This window comes from Lynx rufus, unplaced genomic scaffold (assembly GCF_022079265.1).
Source record: "Lynx rufus isolate CCGP_SWC_20201006 ecotype Redwood Valley unplaced genomic scaffold, mLynRuf1.p SCAF_9, whole genome shotgun sequence".
NCBI lineage: Eukaryota > Metazoa > Chordata > Mammalia > Carnivora > Felidae > Lynx > Lynx rufus.
In genome coordinates this window covers 110,729,811-110,748,435 of record NW_025814897.1, presented here as the reverse complement: position 1 = coordinate 110,748,435, position 18,625 = coordinate 110,729,811, and the positions used below count along the sequence as shown (strand labels likewise).

Genomic DNA, 18,625 nt, shown 5'->3' with positions numbered 1-18,625 from the left:
CTCTCTCTGAGATAATAATTGTGGCAAACCCTCAGGGGCTGAGGCCTGTGTTGGGAACTTGACAGAGATTTTACAACCGTAGGACTTGGGATTGATCATTCTGATCCTCATTTTACAGAGGGCGAACTGAAGCACAGAGAAGTTAAGTGACTTTCTCGATTCCTCAAGGTCACACAGCTAGTAAACAGGATTTAAACCCAGATCTGGCTAGCTTCAGGGGCCTCACTTTTTTTTTCCCCCCAGGGGCCTCACTTTTAACCCTCGGCCTTTCTTCTGCAAAGCCCTGTCATCTCCAAACCATTTTTTGACAGAGTCTCAGTGCTGTGCACTCTTTAAAAACTGACTGGACCTGGGGATACGGGTGGACAGAAAGACAGACAGACTGAGCTGCAGGACCTCTTGGCCCTGAGAGGGCTGTATGTTGCCAGGCGGAGCCCAGTGCCTGCCTCCACCTGGCACCCCCGGCCCCCTTCTCCTGGCTGCCCCTTCCCGGGGTTGGGGGGGTGGGGGGTGGCCCACTGGGTGTGATGGTCCTTCCCCGGGAACTGGAGCCTGCCGAACCAGATGTCTCAGCCTGGTTTCTGCCCGAGGCACAAGGACAGAGGAAGGCATCCTTCCCCTGGGGAAGTACCCATCTAAAAGCCTGGGGGGGTGGGGCGCCTGGGTGGCGCAGTCGGTTAAGCGTCCGACTTCAGCCAGGTCACGATCTCGCGCTCCGCGAGTTCGAGCCCCGCGTCAGGCTCTGGGCTGATGGCTCGGAGCCTGGAGCCTGCTTCTGTTTCTGTGTTTCCCTCTCTCTCTGCCCCTCCTCCGTTCATGCTCTGTCTCTCTCTGTCCCAAAAATAAATAAACGTTGAAAAAAAAAATTTAAAAAAATAAATAAATAAAAGCCTGGGGGAAAAACCCAAAGGCACCTAATCAGGAGGATCCCTTAGCCTCGTCGGAGCCCACAGCCGCCTGGGGCTGGGGGGGTGGGGAAGGTAGAGCCAGAGTTGGGTTCTATCCGTGACTCACAGCTGGAGGAACATCTGCCCAGCACTTAGCAGCAGCTTACAAAGAGCTTTCATACCAATGGTCTCATTTTATCCCCACCACATCTTGAGAGGGAGGGAGGCTTGTTCCCATTATACTGACGGGGACACCAAGGTTCACCGGGGTTCATTCACCCGCTCCGGCCTGGACCACGCGTGCCCTCCCTTCGTGGACAGGCATCAGTGGCCTGGGGGACTCCTTCCTGTCCAGCGGGCCAGCCTCCTACCGGCTCACACCCTCCAGTCATCACGCTCAAGTCCCCTGGGCTGGCTGTCCCCCAGGTCCTTGGGGCTCTATTCTGTGGTGTTCCAGCTGGCTGCTTTTACCCATAATCCTCTGGCTCCACAGGCAATGCCCGTGGACTAGTTCTGTGACCCCCCCGAGGCCTCCCCCTCTGAGGTCCAGAGCAGTTTTCCCAGCCCAGTGAGCCAGGAACCTCCCTGTGCCCACGCCCCCACCTTCAGCCCATGTGTATATCAGCACCTGTCTTTGGCATTTCTTTAAATACAAATAAACAGCTCTATTGCTACTTAAGTTTCACCCTTATAAAGTGTACATTTGGGGCGCCTGGGTGGCTCAGTTGGTGAAGCGCCCGACTTCGGCTCAAGTCATGATCTCACGGTTCGTGAGTTCGAGCCCCACATCGGGCTCTGTGCATCATGACAGCTCGGAGCCTGGAGCTGCTTTGAATTCTCTGTGTCTCCCTCTCTCTCTGCCCCTCCCCAGCTCATGCTCTGTTTCTCAGTCTCTCAAAAGTAAATAAACGTTAAAAATTTTTAAAAAGGAGTTAATGTTTATTTTTGAGAGAGAAAGAGAGACAGAGCGTGGGCGGGGGAGGGGCAGAGAGAGAGGGAGACACAGAGAATTCAAAGCAGCTCCAGGCTCCGAGCTGTCAGCACAGAGCCCAGCCTGGGGCTCAGACCCATGAGCCGTGAGATCATGACCTGAGCCGAAGTCGCACGCTTCACCGACTGAGCCACCCAGGCGCCCCAAGCCCCTCTCTCTTCCGACCCCGCTCAAGCCCCTGGCCCCCGGCTGCCTGGACTCCCTCCCCCTGCTCTCGGCCTACGAGGTGCGCCTCAGCGCCCGGCCCAAGCTCAAGGCCTTCCTGGCCTCCCCTGAGCACGTGAACCGCCCTGTCTTCGGCGCCCGTTAGACGTGAGCGTGCCTCCCTCGAGAGGACTGCCCTTGGGGACCAACAAACACGGTGAGCGGAAAGCGGTGCTGTGGTCACTGAGGGTCTGGAGGGCACCGCGGACCCTCTGCCCCTCCCCGGGCAGCCTCGGGAGGATGAGGCTTGGGCTGGGCATCTGGGCCCCCGGGACGGCATTACCCGCCTGACCTGCCACGAGACAAAGAGAGGTTCCGGGTCCCGACTGGCAGGGGAGACGTCAGGCCTTCAGGATCCACCCGGAGGACTTCCCGCGGGAGGGAGGTGCCCTCCCTGGGGGCGCTCATGGTTGCGGAGCCCTCCGAGTCTGGGACAAGGGCAGCCGTGAACGTGGCAAGCAGTCCCCGGCATCTGTGAGTTCCACGGTCCGCTCACACACTCAGGGTGACCTCCGCACATGTTGTACCCTGGGAAGTGACACAGTCTGCCGTCTCACACGGGCAGCGGCGTTGCTCATTCTCACGTGTCGCCCACGGTCACCCTCCGGCAGCCCGGCCGGCGGGTGGCCAGCCGGGCCCAAGTGTATATGCCCCGAGGCCAGCCTGGATCTCTGGGTGGCCTGGCCTGGCCGACCCTTTAGACAAGCCTCTGCCCCACGGGGCTTCAAGCAGAGGCCCCGTGAGGAGGGTCTCTCGTGCACCGGATTTGGGGGCGCTGGTTGGCAGTTTGGGTTCCCAGAGGACAGCCGGCTTCTGTGTGCGGAACGCCCCAGGGAGGGCCCACCGGTCCCCGAGAGGAGAGTGGCAGAGCCCGGAAGCCCCTGTCGTCCTCCTGGGTTTCGTAGGGCCACCCCGGGTGACTGCAGGGCAGGGCTGAGGCCTGTGAGCCTCCTCTGTGCCCTGACCGGTGGCTTGGGGGGCGGAGGGCAGGACCCTCAGGCCGCGGTGTTTCGCCGTGCAGGCCGCCGGGACGGTGGCCGTAGGAGGGTCACAGAACGGGCCGGGGAGACACCGGCATCCTGTAGATCCCAGAGCGGCAGGAAGAAAGCTGCTCTTTTGAAAGCTTCCTTTAACCAACAGCTTCCATATTCTTTGGGGTGACCGGGCTGGGCATTTTTTTTTTTTTATGTTTGTTTATTTGTTCTTGAGTGAGAGAGAGCGTGAGCGGGGAAGGGGCAGAGAGAGAGGGAGACAGAGAATCCCGAGCAGGCTCCGCGCCATCAGCAAAGAGCCTGACGTGGGGCTCGAACTCGTGAACCTTGAGATCCTGACCTGAGCCGAAACCAAGAGTCAGATGCTTAACCAACCGAGCCACCCAGGCGCCCCGTGGGCATTTTGATTGTATAGCTCTGAGACCCCAAGAAGGTGGATAGAAGAGGCTCCCGCGGTCAGGAGGAGGGACCCTGGGGAGTGGAGGGCAGGTCCCCTCTTTGGGCAGCTGGGGGCTCCGGGGAGCTGGTGCAGCCAGGTGTGGGGGAGATGAGACGGCTAGGTTGGGGAGAGGCTGGGAGCCCCTCCAGCTGGGGAGGTGACAAGTGACCCCCAGCGTTGAGCTTTCTCCGAGCGATGTCCCGGGCATGTCACTTATATTAACTCATTCGGTTTTCACAAAAGAAGCCACCTCGTAGATGCTGTCAATATTCCCACTTCACAGATGAGGACCTTGGGGCCCAGAGAGGTGAAGGCACCCTGCTCAAGGACATACAGCTGGTTAAGAGGCCAAGGCAGGATTTGAACTCAGGCTCTCCGGCCCCAGAGCGCGTGCCTGTAATGATTCTGCTCTAAGTGGGGATTTGAGCCACCACTTTTTATGTCCTGGCACAGGGTGACCACAGTGACCCACAGGGGCTTGGTAGCTCTGGTGACTAATTATATGGGGGCAGGAACCCTAAGAGAAAGGTTGGGCTTCCAGCCTATCATGGGCAGAAGGGGGGCTGGCTCCCCTTTGGGGAACATTTGCTGGAACATTCAGGGATTGATGACTGGGTTTGCTCCCCAGCTGGTTACAGATGAAAAGCTCGTCCTTCCGGGAGCTCCGGTCCTGGAGCTCCGGTTCGTGAGTTCGAGCCCCACATCGGGCTCTGTGTGTCATGACATCTCGGAGCCTGGAGCCTGCTTCGGATTCTGTGTCTCCCTCTCTCTCTGCGCCTCCCCTGCTTGTGCTCTCTCTCTCTGTTTCTCAAAAATAAATAAACATTAAAAACAATAAAATAGGGGCGCCTGGGTGGCTCAGTCAGTTAAGCATCTGACTTCAGCTCAGCTCACGATCTCGCGGTCTGTGAGTTCGAGCCCCGAGTTGGGCTCTGTGCTGACAGCTCAGAGCCTGGAGCCTGCTTCAGATTCTGTGTCTCCCCCTCTCTCTGCCCCTCCCCCGTTCATGCTCTGTCTCTGTCTCAAAAATAAATAAATGTTAACAAAATTTCAAATAAAATAAAATAAAGTGCACATTCTGTGGCTCCAGTATACGCAATGTTGTGCAACCATGATATAATTCCAGACCGTTTGCATCACCCCAGAAAGAAACCCTTTAGCGTATATCGGTACGTCATTCCTTTCCATGCCGAGTAGTATTCCATTACCTGGATATACACGCTTTGTCTACCCATTTCTACACGGAGGGACGTTTGGGTTGTTTCACTTTTTGGCTTTAATTTTTTTTTTTTCAACGTTTATTTATTTTTCGGACAGAGAGAGACAGAGCATGAACGGGGGAGGGGCAGAGAGAGAGGGAGACACAGAATCGGAAACAGGCTCCAGGCTCTGAGCCATCAGCCCAGAGCCCGACGCGGGGCTCGAACTCACGGACCGCGAGATCGTGACCCGGCTGAAGTCGGACGCCCAACCGACTGCGCCACCCAGGCGCCCCCACTTTTTGGCTTTAATGAAGCGTGCTGCCGTGAACATTTATGAGACAATTTTTGGTGTGGACGTGTGCTTTCACTTCCCTGGGGCACGCCCCTAGGAGTGGGCGTGGCCAGGTCACATGGTAGCTCATTTTGAGTAACCTCCAAACTCTTTTCCAAAGCAGCTGCACCATTTTATAAGCCCCACAGCAGCACATGCAAAGGCCCCAACTTCTCCACGTCTTCACCAACACTGTTGCTGTCTGTCTTTTCCACTCCTGCTATTCTGGTGAGTGTGAAATGGTACCTCAGCATGGCTATGGGGGCCAGGCCTGGGCCGACTTGGGGGGGAACGGGTGGAGAAGGAGCCATCATCTTCGCCCTCTAAAGAATCACGGCTCAGAATAGAGACAGACACGACGCTTCATTCACACACTGATTAGTACGTGTCAGGCCGTGAGTGGGCTAGACATCACGACAAACACCAGGACAGGTAAGATGTGGTCTCCACGCTAACGGACTCTCTTTAAGAAGAATCTAAGGCCTTCAGCAGCAGCCCACCCGCCCATCCATCTCTCTGTCTATCTATATACCCATCTACCCAATCATCCACCCATCCGACAACCAAACATTTGACCAGCAGTCCATCAAAACATCCACCTCTCTATATATCCACCCATCCATCCAACTACCCATATGCCCGACCAGTCATCCTCTACCCGTCTATCCATCCATCTATCCATTCACCTAACCATCTATTGGTACAATCATCCATCCATCCACCTATCAACTCTTTAACCACTAGCCTGTTTACCCACCCTTCCATTCAGTCAGCTACCTGTCCATCCATCCATCCATCCATCCATCCATCCATCCATCCATCTGTCAACCACTGATCCACCTGGCCATCCTAGACACTGGAGCTGGAGCTCCAGCTTGGCTAAGCTGGGCTGGGCAAGTCAAGGGCATCAAGATGAACACCCTAGCATGCTTGCTGTTCATTGAACACAAGTAAGGAAGGATTTCCAAGCCACGCTTTCTCCACCTGGACACAAAGTGTGATTGAAAACACGTTTAGCCACTAGACCCTGACCAGTTGGCACCCCTACTACATTGGCTCAAACTTCGGGGCACACATTTCTAACCACTTCCCGCCTTAGATGGTCATGTGAGCACAGGGTCACTCATCATACATGACACCCGCCGTTTTTTGAGCCCTTCCTAAGTGCCAGGAAACTGCTAGACCCTTTATTTAATTTTCACAAAGGCACCACGAGGCCCAGGTCAACCCCCATTTTCCAGATAAGGAAACCGAGGTTCAGAGAGGTGAAATACCTTGCCAAGGGTCACACAGTGAGTGCATGGGGAAATCCAGGCCTACAGGCCTTTTCTAAGACCTTGCGGAAGACGCAATCCTGTATCTGAATCCTGTATCTGAAGGATGTTCGCAAGATGCCGCCTGGGATGTAGTACTCCCCTGGCCTCCAGGAGGGGAGGCCCCAAGTACAGAGGGCTGGAGGCGGCTGGAGGCTGAACCTTCAAGTGGTCAGCTCGGACCCTCACAAGGAGCCCTTCCCATCCTGGACGGCCTGGGTGGTGTCCACTCACCTCTGAACGCTGACCACTCCCCAGGTCCTCAGCTCCGCTCAGGGCTGCGTGGGGGCCGTCCCCTCTGCCTGCTGGCCACCCCTCCCTTCAGGCGGTCACCCCCATCGTCTCTCCGGTCTTGGCTCACACGCCACTTCCTCAGCCCCCCAGTCACAGCAAGGTCCCCATTCTCCTCCCTCTTGCCAGCCAGCCTCTTCTCCTCCATAGTCATTCTGGGTCTGCTGAATGTGTATCTCCCACCAGCTGGAAGGTGCCAGGAGGCAGGGACTGGTCCCCAACACCCAGGAAGCCATATAGCAGGTGTTCCACAAACACTTGTTGAAGATGCCACCCGTCTGGAATTTTCTCCGGCCTCTTGCCATCATACCTCCTCCAGGGGCACTGAGCGCTGCCTCCCCTCTGAGGACCTCCGCCTGGGGGTATGAGCCCTGCCTCCCCGCCTGAGGGCCTCCGCCTAACATACTCCGTTGGATTCCAGCACCCGGAACCCTCCACATTCACAGTTGATCCCCGCCAGGGTCCCAGCACTCACCCAGGGCTGAGCATGGGTTAAACATAGGTGGGCAATGCCTAAAAGGGAGGCCCCGTCCTCCCTTCTCCTCCATGAAGCCCCCCTGATGCCTGGGCCAGTGCTCCTGAGTACTTAGGCTGTCTGGGGCCCTTTCCTGAGTCAGAGGTGCCTGAGAGCAGGGCCTTCGGGACAGACACGGTCTGTCTGTGTAGCCCCAGCAGCTGGCCGGAGGCTCGGTCCCAGGCTCAGATGTGTGCAAAAGGAATGCACGAATGGGTGGCCATTCGTGTGGCTGAGGGAGGCCAGAGCCACCGGCTCAGGTGGCAGGGGTCTGGAGGGATCCGTTTCCCTCAGACAAAGGCTGGTGCGGGGGGCAGGTGAATAAATCATGAGGGGCCTGGAGCGGGGCCGGGGCAGGACAACTGACCTCATTCCGGGTGGTGAAGCACACACGGCTGGGCAGTCAGAGGGCTGGGGACGGAACAGGGGGGCACAAGAGGCCGGTGGGGGCTGCCTGGCCCAGCCCCACATTTCTCCCTGACAAACGAGAGGCCGGAGGTCAGCAGAAGGTAGGTGAGAGGTGCTGGCAGGAGGTGGGGAAGCTCAGAGCTGCTCTGGGGCTCTGGGTAGGGAGAAGGGGGGACGTCTGGGGCCAGGATGGTGGGGGGGGTGCTGTCTTTCCAGAATCCAGGAGTCATCCTGGGGGGGGGGGCGGTGCGGGCAGGGAAAATAGGAAGAGCAAGGATGGACAGACAGACAGACAGATGGACCAACGGAGCAGAGGGAGGGAGTGACAGAGATGGGTATGAGAGGTCAGAGAGACCCCCAGAGACAGCAGGGCAAATGTCAGCAGAGTGCAGGGGGGTGGCAAGGGGCCGTGGGCGAGACAGACTCAGAGAGATGGGCAGAGAGGGGCAGCGAGCAAGACCCAAATGGCGGGGGGCCGGGGGGGAGACCATAAGCCAGAAAGGCCAGGTGACCGGGTGACCAGGGCTCTGCAAGGTAGCCCGTGGCCAGCATGGGGCTGGAGACCGGTGGGTCGGGGGAGGCTAGGACTTGGGTGAGCAGCAGGGGAGAGCCCTGCCAGCCTGTGGAGAGAGGGACGGGGGACCGCACCCCCAGCTGCCCACTCAGCCACCCTCCCGCAGGAACGGGGCGACCAGAGTGGGAAGAGGAGGCGCCCGGCCCTGGTCTCCATGGCCCTTCCCCAGGGCCAGGCAGATGGCAGTCTCCCCGCGGGGGACCCCGGCCCCTCTGAGGGCACCCCAGGGCCCAGCCGGGCCCCCGCCAGCCCAGCGGCCGACAGGCGGCGGGCACTCCTCAAGGAACTGGAGGCCCGGGTGCAGGCAGCCTACGGGCAGGTAAAGGGGACAGGGGTGTGGGGCACCAGAGGGGGCCGCGGGGATCGCCCGCCGCAACCGGGACCCCGTAGGGCAGACCCAGGGCAGAGCTCAGGGAGGAGCCCCGGGACGTGCAGGTGGGAGGCAGGCTCAGTCAGCTGCCCAGGACGTCTCTCCCCACCTCTGCCCTCACCGAAGCCCGCGTCCAGCCCACAGCGCCCAGGGCTGTCTCCCTTCCGCTCGTCACCTGAGTACAGGGTCGGGGGGCTGGTCCAGGCAGAGGTGCCGAGGGCGGGCAGGCTGGCCAGGGGCTCTAAGGTGAGAGCAAGGGCCCTGGCCCGGAGGGTCAGGAGCTTTCTGGACCGGGCCAAGACGGCCTCCTCTCAGGACAGGCGGTAGGGGCAGGGCCTGCCGAGTCCATACCACCATTCTGAGGGGAGAGGTGCCCCAGCCCGCCCTGGCACCCTGGGCACCTGGTTTCCTCCTCCCGTGTCCGGGCCCGGCTTCTGAAGACATTAAGTCTCTCCTAATTGGGGGAGATTAGGGGTAGGGGTTGGGGGAGAAAGTGCTGGAGAGGAGGTGCCCAGAAGACCCTCAGAGTGAGCGCAGGGAGGCTGTGCCTTCCAGGGGGCCTTGGCTCCTGAGCGGCCCCCCTCACCAGCAGGGATGCTCAGAGATAATCCTGGATTAGGACCCAAGCCCCCGGGCCCAGGGCTCCCCGCCTGCCCACCCGCTCCCAATCTTCCCCGCGAAACCCTAGGAAAATCCCCTGCAATGCTCCCAGGCTCTCACTGGGGACAGCTGGGGGCAGACAGGAGCCCAGAGCATCCGCTGAGGCTCAGCCCTGGGCCGCCCCCAGGACTCCAGGCCTGGCATGGTTCGGGAGCCCATGGGAAACTGTGCCAAACGGCCTCGACATCGGGGGCCTAAGGTAGGACGGCTAAGCGGGAGAAGCCAAGGCCAGGAGGCTGGGCTGGAGCCTGGAAGGGTCAGGTGGGGCGGGCAGAGTCCCGTGTGAGGGCCGGGCTGGGGTTAGAGGTAGAGCAGGGCAGGCGGGTGGAGGGGGTGGTTCCCACCACCCTAGACCAATCAAGATTTCCCCGGGGGAAGGCCCCAGACTCCGGCCCCTTGCGGTCCTGGCTCCCACGGACCCCCGGGCCTCCCCGCCGAGCTCATTAGGCCCCCCGGGTGCCCATCCGGCCGCCCTGTGCCGGCCGCTCTTCCTGCTCTCTGCCAGTCAGAGACAGGAGGTACAGAGCTGGAGCTGAAGGTCCCATTCTGCCACCGGCTTTCTGAGCAACCTTGGTCCAGTCCCTTGCCTTTTCGGGGGCCTCGGTTTGCCCAGTTGAACGGTAAAGGGGTGGACCCTCCCGGCCTAGAGTATTGATGGGTGAGGGCCCCCGCTCTCCTGTGCCCGGTTCCAAAGACGGGAGAGGCTGGTGAATGAGGGTGGAGGGGCCGCCGCCCCAGCTCATAGCTGGCTCTGCCGCAGGAGCGCTGGCAGTGGCCCAGCTCCCCCCCAGGGCGCTCCCACCACAGCCCCGGCCCCGGCCCCGGCCCCGAGGAGCAGGGGGACCCTGGGCCGGGCATCCAGGGTTACTCGGTGCTCAGCAGCCTGGTGGGGCCCGCCTGCATCTTCCTGCGGCCCAGCATCGCGGCCACCCAGCTCGTATGTATGGCAAGCCCCTGCCTTTGCCTCCTCTCTGCCTCTCCTTGAGTGGGGTCTTTGGAGCAAAGGCACACAGATCCAGGGGGTGGGACAGAGAAGAGTGGAGAAAACATCAAGGGGATCAAACGGCGGGGAGACCCAAGGAGACCCACCAGGAAAGAGAGAGGAGAGGGAACAGAGAACCTAAGAGACAGCCACCCAGGGGGTGGGCAGGGAGGTGGCAGGGCCTCCGAGAGAGAGAACAAGAGAGACACACGGAGGTCCCCAGGGCCACGTCTGAGGCTCTGCCCGACCCCAGATCCACCTCTGGCAAATGGAGCTCTGTGACCTCTGCAAGGGGAGGGGCAGGAGGTGGGCAGAGGTCTGGGCAGGGGGCAGGGAAGGGGCGGCCCAAGATGCCCAGGCCAGCGGGCGGGAACCGGTGGCAGCCACCAGCCCTGAGCAGTGTCAGATGACCCAGGCCCTGCCCGTGCATGTTGGGGGTGCTGACTGGGGAGCCCCAAAGAACAAGACGAAGGGGTGCAGGTGTCAGGGTGGTCCAGGGGATTCTTAACTTCTCTGTGCGCCACCCCCCCTCCAGGACCGGGAGCTGCGGCCAGAGGAGATCGAAGGTAAAGCGTTTTGGAAAAGACTAGTCTCCAGAGGGGTGGACAAAGGGTGGAGCGCACAGGGTGGGGACACTGGGTGGGGCCTCGGTGGTCCCCACCAGGAAGGAACCAGGGGCAAGAAAAGGGCTGCAGGAGATCACAGAGGGATGGGGACGAGACCGAACGGGGAGGGGTGACAGAGCTCCCAGCTGTCAGTCCCCAGGTCTCATTCGCCAGGTGGGTCTCACTTCCCTTTTATGTTTGTTCATTGAGCAAACGCCTCCTGGGTGCCTACTGCGTGCCTGGCCCTGTGCTGGGCACAGAGAGTGTGGCAAACTAGGCAGAAACAGCCCATGTCCTCGGGGTGGGGGGGGGGCAGATGTCAATGAGTCAACAAGTACAAATGATGCTAAGCGCTGGCAAAGAAATGAACAAATGGGCTGGAGGGGACTGAATTTAGACGGAAGACTTTCTTGGGCAGGTGACCCGAAGACCAGAAGAGGGAAGAGTGTTCCAGAATGTGAGCTCCATGAGCTCCATGAGGTTAGGGATTGTTTCCTTTCTTTTCCTTCCTTCCTTCCTTCCTTCCTTCCTCCTTCCTTCCTTCCTTCCTTCCTTCCTTCCTTCCTCCTCTTCCTTCCTTCCTTCCTTCCTTCCTTCCTTCCTTCCTTCCTTCCTCCTTCCTTCCTTCCTTCCTTCCTTCCTTCCTTCCTTCCTTCCTCCTTCTTCCTTCCTTCCTTCCTTCCTTCCTTCCTTCCTTCTCCTCCTTCCTTCTTCCTTCCTTCCTTCCTTCCTTCCTTCCTTCCTCCTTCCTTCCTTCCTCCTTCCTTCCTCCTTCCTTCCTTCCTTCCTTCCTTCCTTCCTTCCTTCCTTCTTCCTCCCTTCCTTCCTTCTTCCTTCCTTCCTTCCTTCCTTCCTTCCTTCCTTCCTTATCCCCACTACCTAGAGCAGAGCTTGGCACATAGTAGATGCTCCTTAAATATTTGTTGAAAGAACGAATTAAAGAACTAGCACATGCAAAGGCCCTGAGACAGCAAAGAGAAACTGATGTTTACAAGGAGGAAATGATTCGACCAAAGGACGAAGGAAGGGTGTGCTGGTCCAGGCTGGGGTCCGGGGGGACGAGTGGGAAGGACTGACCCCGCCCTGCCCGGCAGAGCTGCAGATCGCCTTCCAGGAGTTTGACCGAGACCGCGACGGCTACATCGGCTACCGGGAGCTGGGCGCCTGCATGCGGACCCTGGGCTACATGCCCACTGAGATGGAACTCATCGAGATTTCACAGCAAATCAGTATGTGCCTCAGACCTGCCCCAAGCCCAGTTCTCCGGGGGCCATGGCCATGGCTTGAGCAGCTGGGCGGCCCAGGGAAGAGAGATGCCTCCACAGGTTGGCCCCCAGAGCCGGGGACCCTGGTCATTCTCAAGGCGCTTGCTCTGCCTCTGAAGAATCTCCCCATCCCCTACAAGGTGGGGGGGGAGCAAGGACCGTTATCCCCACTTTTTAGATGAGGAAACTGAGCAGATGATCCAGCCTACGGGGCCCCGCGAGAGGGAAGGACGCATTTAGTGGGGCAGGGGAGAGGGACACGGGCCAGGAGAGGAGGGCAGGGGAGGGCCGGGGCCGGGCAGGGGTCTCTGGTTGCCTGGGGTCCCTGACGGGTACGGCCCCCAGGTGGCGGGAAGGTGGACTTCGAGGACTTCGTTGAGCTGATGGGCCCCAAGCTGCTGGCGGAGACGGCAGACATGATCGGCGTCAGGGAGCTTCGAGATGCCTTTCGGGAGGTGCGGCCCCTGGGGCTGGAGGGAGGGCAGGGGCTTCGGGTCTGCCGTGACGGAGGGCTGAGTGAATGCGCGGTTTGGCCGGGGACTCAACGCCTCGACCCACGCCGCCACAGTTCGACACCAACGGGGATGGCCGCATCAGCTTGGGTGAGCTGCGGGCAGCCCTCAAGGCCCTGCTGGGGGAGCGCCTCAGCCAGCGGGAGGTGGACGAGGTCCTCCACGACATTGACCTCAACGGGGACGGCCTGGTGGACTTTGAAGGTACCGCCCACTGCCCTCCGCGCTTAGCGCCAGCACAACCCCCGGAGGTTTTTAAGAGCTCAAGGGAATGACCAAAGGGGCATCGGCGCCGTGCGCTAGGCACTCTGTGCCCTCTCCCCGGGAGCAGGACAAGACAGTCAGCTCTTAGGGAGGCGGGAGTGCTTGGCCAAAGATGTGGATGTGGCCGAGATGGGAAGCCAGGCGGGTTGACCAGAACCTCGTTCTTCCTCTAGGCCGCGTTGCCCCAGGGGGAAAACCAGGGTTAAATAATGACAGGAAGCCAAGGAAAATCAGTATGTAGAAATTCTCCCAGAGTTGTTCCTGAGCTTCCTAGCAGCCAAAGCAAAGAGGAAAACAGGTTCAGTTACGAGGTTTGGGGGTCTTGTCGTTGCTGCTGTTTCTCTGTTTCGTTTCGTTTCATTTCGTTTTGTCCATAAAGCAAAGCCCCTCTTCTTCGCCTGGGGGCCCATTCCCAGATCCAGAAGACTCCCTTGTGGGCTCTGCCCTGGACCATGCCTCCTCCCACCTCAAGGCCAATATATTGGTCTCACCCCTACTGGGGTCCAGACTGCAGACCCGCAACCTTGGCTTTGTCCTGGCAGAGTTTGTGCGAATGATGTCTCGCTGAGTCTGCACCGAAGCTGGAGGCAGGAGACGGGACTTGGGACCACAGCCACTGCCTGCCAGCGTGTGCCCGGAAAGCCTCTGCTCCCAGCTGACCCTTACCCCCCACCGACCGCCTCCCTACCCTGCCTGTGGGCAACACCTGTCCCGCCCTCACCCTCACCCCCGCTTCCCCACCAAGCCCCACCGCCCGTCCCTGTCTCTGAGAGTAAAGTGTCTCGGAGCCTGAGGGGATGGCTTCTGCTTCTCATTTGTTTAACCTGCAGGACCCAGTGTTTGGCCCCCCCAAAAGTTATAAGATCCCTCGACCGTGAACTCCAGGTGGGCAGGGGCCCTTTCTGGATTCTGGGCCCCTCCCAGAGCCAGTATCAGGAAACGTCCCTAGATGAGTAAATGCCACCTGCTTCTCCCAGAGCTGGGATGTGCACTGGCCCCTCATCCCGCAAAAGGGCTCCCGTCAGGGCCGGGGTTACAACAGAGGGTAGCACAAGGGAGTGAGGGCTTTTCCCAGGCCAACCTCACGTACTCTGGGAGGGAGAAAGAGCTGGAAGGTCAGCTGGGAGGAGTGAGTGACGGACGGGCCCCTTCGGATACACATCAGCTTTGGGGTTCCCGCCTCAAACACCCGAGCATGGCAGGGGCCAGGTCGGTGTCCGCCCAGAGGCTCTCCTGCCCAAGCCCGCTTCCTCGCCCTCTCTCTCTTGCATTCCAGACTTCACCTCAGCGTCTGCTTCGGGGGGGGGGGGCGACCCAAACGACACGTCCCCTCGCTCCAGCGCTGCCGTGGTCCTTAGAGCCCCATTCTGCAAACGGAGGAAACCAAGACGCTGAGTCTAAGCAACCTTGCTAGCGGTCACACGGCCCCACCGCCGTCTCTCCCGGCCCAGTCCATGCAGCACGTGCTGCCAGATTATTCTTTCTAAAGCGTTACTTGCGTTTTGCCACACTTCTGTTCAGGAACTGGCCATGACACCCCCCCCCCCACCATCGCCCCCAGATTAATCCAGCCGCTTCTTCAGGCACCAGAAGGCTCTGGGAGGATGAGGGCTGGCATAGAATCACACACAGTTAGGACGAAGCCGAGGTGGGACTTACAGCCAGGCCCCGGGACTCTAAAATCACAGCCCCAACAAACCGGTGCCTCGAGTCACCGTGGAGCCGGGCCCTGGCCTCCGCTAACTGCAGCAAAGGTTTGCCTCGCAGAGCACTGCCTGACCCACGGCTGTTCCCACCTGCCGGGAGGGAGCCTTGACCTTCTGGTCGAGAAGGGGAGGGAGCTTACAGCGCCCCCGCCTGGTCGTCACCATCGCTGCTGCCGACAAGATGGCTTTGGGACGGAGAGGGCAGGGGGCCACCCGCGCCCTGCCCAGCCCAGAGCCTGGACGCCGAGGTGCCGGGGCTGGCCGCAGCGGTCTCAGCACCACTCGCCCGGCAGATCCCAATTAATCCCTAATTCTCAATTAGGGGATCTCTCCTGACAGCCTGGCAGGCCTGGGGATGAGAAGGAGCCGCCCCAGCCCCAGAGCTTCCCTGGGGGCTCGGGCCCACCCCCCTCCCTGCCACCACCCCCCCCTTCCCTGCCACCACCCTCCACCTGCTGTCACAAATGGCATCGTCCGTCTCCTCTGGTGACCGACGTGGTCCGCGGGCTCCCGGCCTGGCAGGCTCTGTGGTTGGGGCGGGGGGAGGGGGAGGGGATGGCGATGGGATGGTGATAATTGGCCGCCGTGTATCTGCTGGCCCCCCAAAGTGCCCACAGCTCCTCCAAATCTCCTATGCGCCTTCCTACCCCCAAAAAGCTGCTGGCCCAGAAAGTCCCAACAGAGTAACCGCTGGAGCAGGGCCCAGGGCCGGGAAGAAACAGTGAGCGGGCAGAGACTGTCCTGAGCCAAGAGCCCCTTCTCCGCTTAGTGGGGGCACCTGCCCCCCAACCCCGTAGGCTGTGGCCAGCTGGAGCAGGCCGGAGCTACGAGATCCTTCTGGGTTTCCAAAAGAAACTGTAAACTCAGACTCACATTGAGTCCATTTTATTGATTTTTTTCTTTTTTTTTTTTAAGAGAGAGTGAGTGGGAGAAAGGGGCAAAGGGAGAGGGAGAGAGAATCCCAAGCAGGCTTCACACTCAGCATGGAACCAGACTCAGGGCTCCATCCCACGACCCGGGGATCAGGACCTGAGCCGGAATCAAGAGTCAGACACTCAGCCGACCGAGCCACCCAGGCACCCCAATTAAGTCCACTTTAAATAGTTTGACTGCTGACTATAGAATTCAATGAGGTGTATAAACCTTACATGTACAGCTCAATGAATTTTTATATGTGTGTGCACTCAGGGAACCATCACCCACGTCAAGATATTACATCCACTTATTTAGAACAGTTCTAGGCTTACGGAAGTATCTTGAAGATACCACAGGGAGTTCCTGTATACAATCCACCACAGCCAGCTTGGGCAAGGTTCTCCAGAGAACAGAACCAATAGAAGACGTGTGTGTGTGTGTGTGTGTGTGTGTGTGTGTGTGTGTGTGTGTGTAGCTATTTATTGTAAGGAATTGGCTCAGGTGATTATAGGTGCTGAGCAGTCCCAAGGTTGACAGTCAGCAAGGTGGAGAGCCAGGGGAACTGGTGTTTCAGTTCCAGTCTGAGCCTCAAGGACTGAGGACCAGCAAAGTTTCGAAGACAGATGTCCTGCCTCGACCCTCAAGCAGGCCAAGTTCCCTCTTACTCAGCCTTGGTGCTCCATTTGGGTCTTCAACTGATCGGATAAGGCCCACCCACCCATCATGGGAAGGGCCATCTGCTTTACTCAGTCCTCCAATTCAGTGGATGTTAATTGCATCCAGAAACACCCTCACAGTCACACCCAAAGTCACATTTAGCCAAACATCTGGCCATTTGTGACCCAGGCGCGTTGGCACTTAAAATTAACCATCATGCTCCATTAATATCTTATGTTAGAATGGTCCATTTGTTGCCATTAATAAACACTGACACGTAATTATTAACTAAAGTCTATATTCTATGCAGATTTCATAATTTTCCCCCTGACTATCCTTTTGCTGTCCAGAATGCCACCCTGGACACCACATAACATTAGCCATCATGCCTCCTCAAACTCCTCTTGGTTGTGATAGTTTCCCAGGCTTCCCTTGTGTTGTTTCATTTTTCTGATCTTGACAGTTTTAAGGAACACTGGTCAGGTATCTTATAGAAATTCCCTAAGTTGGGATTTGTCTGATGTTCCTCTCATGATTAGTCCGGGGTTATGGGTTTGTAGGAGGAAGACCACAGAGGTAAAGTGCCCTTCTCATCCCATCATATCAAGGGTACATAGCATCAACATGACTTCACTGTTGATGTTGACCTTGATCACCTGGCTTGAGGTAGTGTTTGTCAGGTTTCTATACTATAAAATTATTTTTTCTTTCTCCCATTATGTACTACACTCTCTGGAAGAAAGTTACTCTGCATAGCCCACACTTAAGGGGTGAGGGGTTACAGTCCACCTCATTAAGGACAGAGTCTCTACATAAATTACTTGGAATTCTTCTATATAGATTTGTCTCTTCTCTCCCTTTATGTATTCAACCATCAGATATAGATGTAGAGATAGATGAGACAGTGATAGAAATAGAGATAGAAATGCATGTCAGTAAGGGCTCATAGATATTTATTTTATACAAGTTATAATCCAATACTTTTAAAAGTTTTGTTGTTCATATTCCTCCAGTTTGGGCCATTGGGAGCCCTTTCAGTTAGCTCCCGTGTCCCTTTGACATACCCCCATCATGGTGGCATTGAGGGTTTGGGGATTTGGGGGTGTGGTGGGTTTGGGTTTGTTTGTTTGTTCGTTCGTTCATTCGTTTGTTTTTCAGCATTTTCTTACTTTCTAGCAGTATAAGATGCTCCAGGATCATCTTGTCTATTTTCTGCCCCAGTCTTAGAATTAGCCATTTTCTCCAAGGAACGCTGGTTCACTTTATTGGAGAATGCCATTAGAAACCAAGATCTGGGGGGGCGCCTGGATGGCTCAGACAGTTAAGCATCCAACTTTAGCTCAGGTCATGATCTCGTGGTTTATGAGTTTGACCCCTGCATCAGGCTCTGTGCTGACAGCTCAGCCTGGAGCCTGCCTCGGATTCTGTGTCTCCCTCTCTCTCTGCCCCTCTCTGCTTAAAAATAAATAAACATTAAAAAAAAACTTTAAATAAACATTAAAAAAAAACCCCCTCTCTGCTTAAAAATAAATAAACATTAAAAAAAAACTTTTAATAAACATTAAAAAAAAACCCCCTCTCTGCTTAAAAATAAATAAACATTAAAAAAAAACTTAAAAAAAAAAAAAAGAAACCAAGATCTGGGTGCTATATTGCTTCTAGGCTCTCTCCGTTGATAGAGAAGATATGCATGTACACTAATCTGTGTATATACAATTTTTAAATATTTCTGTATGTAATCTACTGTATCTATATTGAGCTAAACACGAGTTCATATTAATGTCTCCAATTTCCGACCCATTATCACATGGATCACGCTAGCCTCCTCCCCTTGCTTACAAGTAACTTCTCGTCCAAAAAATAAGAAATCATCCATGTTCATTTACTTACTTTTCAATTCCCGTGTATGTGCACAGTGGTTTTAAAATTGTCAACCCACACCCCCACAGGAAACCACTTCAACTAGAGACAGTGCTCTTTCATTGTCACAGATCCACTCATTTCCAGATTAGCACCTTAGTCCTCCGTCCCTTCCGTGAGGCCATCTCGTACATTTGTAAACCAGCTAGACTCTTTTGTCACATTCTTCATTCCATCCTGGGATCCCCTGACCTCCCAAATGATTTTTTAAATTTTGCATAAAGCTTACTCTCTACGACAGATGCTTAATATCTTGTATCCACCATTACGGTATCATATAGAATAGTTTCAATGCCTTAAAAAAAAACAAAAATCCCCAGGGTGACTGGGTGGCTCAGTTAGTTGAGCATCCCCCTGTTGATCTCAGCTCTGGTCTTGATCTCAGGGCCATGAGTTCAAGCCCAGCATGGGGCTCCAAACTGGGTTTGAAGGCTACTTTAAAAAAAAAAGTCCAGGGGCACCTGGGTGGCTCAGTGGGTTGGGCGTCCGACTTCGGCCCGGGTCATGATCTCATGGTTCGTGGGTTCGAACCCTGCATCGGGCTCTGTGCTGACAGCTCAGAGCCTGGAGCCTGCTTTGAATTCTGTGTCTTCCTCCCTCTCTGCCCCTCCCCCGCTTGTGTT

General features: G+C 57.1%; 1 protein-coding gene across 1 annotated transcript; it reads left to right on the top strand.

The window, feature by feature from the left end:
* Positions 1 to 9,318: 9,318 nt before the first annotated feature.
* Positions 9,319 to 13,372, top strand: CABP2 (calcium binding protein 2). Its single transcript, XM_047072525.1, has 7 exons — positions 9,319 to 9,375; positions 9,937 to 10,113; positions 10,694 to 10,724; positions 11,858 to 11,992; positions 12,374 to 12,483; positions 12,597 to 12,744; positions 13,347 to 13,372. Exons 1-7 carry the CDS (start codon positions 9,319 to 9,321, stop codon positions 13,370 to 13,372), a joined length of 684 nt encoding a protein of 227 aa, XP_046928481.1.
* The last annotated feature ends 5,253 nt before the right edge of the window (positions 13,373 to 18,625 follow it).

Excerpts from the sequence above, each read along its gene's own strand:
- CABP2 (XM_047072525.1), top strand. The coding sequence starts at position 9,319 with ATGGTTCGGGAGCCCATGGGAAACTGTGCCAAACGGCCTCGACATCGG. Across the intron at positions 9,376-9,936 it reads CTCGACATCGGGGGCCTAAG|GAGCGCTGGCAGTGGCCCAG; the intron begins GTAGGACGGCTA and ends GCTCTGCCGCAG. Across the intron at positions 11,993-12,373 it reads CGAGATTTCACAGCAAATCA|GTGGCGGGAAGGTGGACTTC; the intron begins GTATGTGCCTCA and ends TACGGCCCCCAG.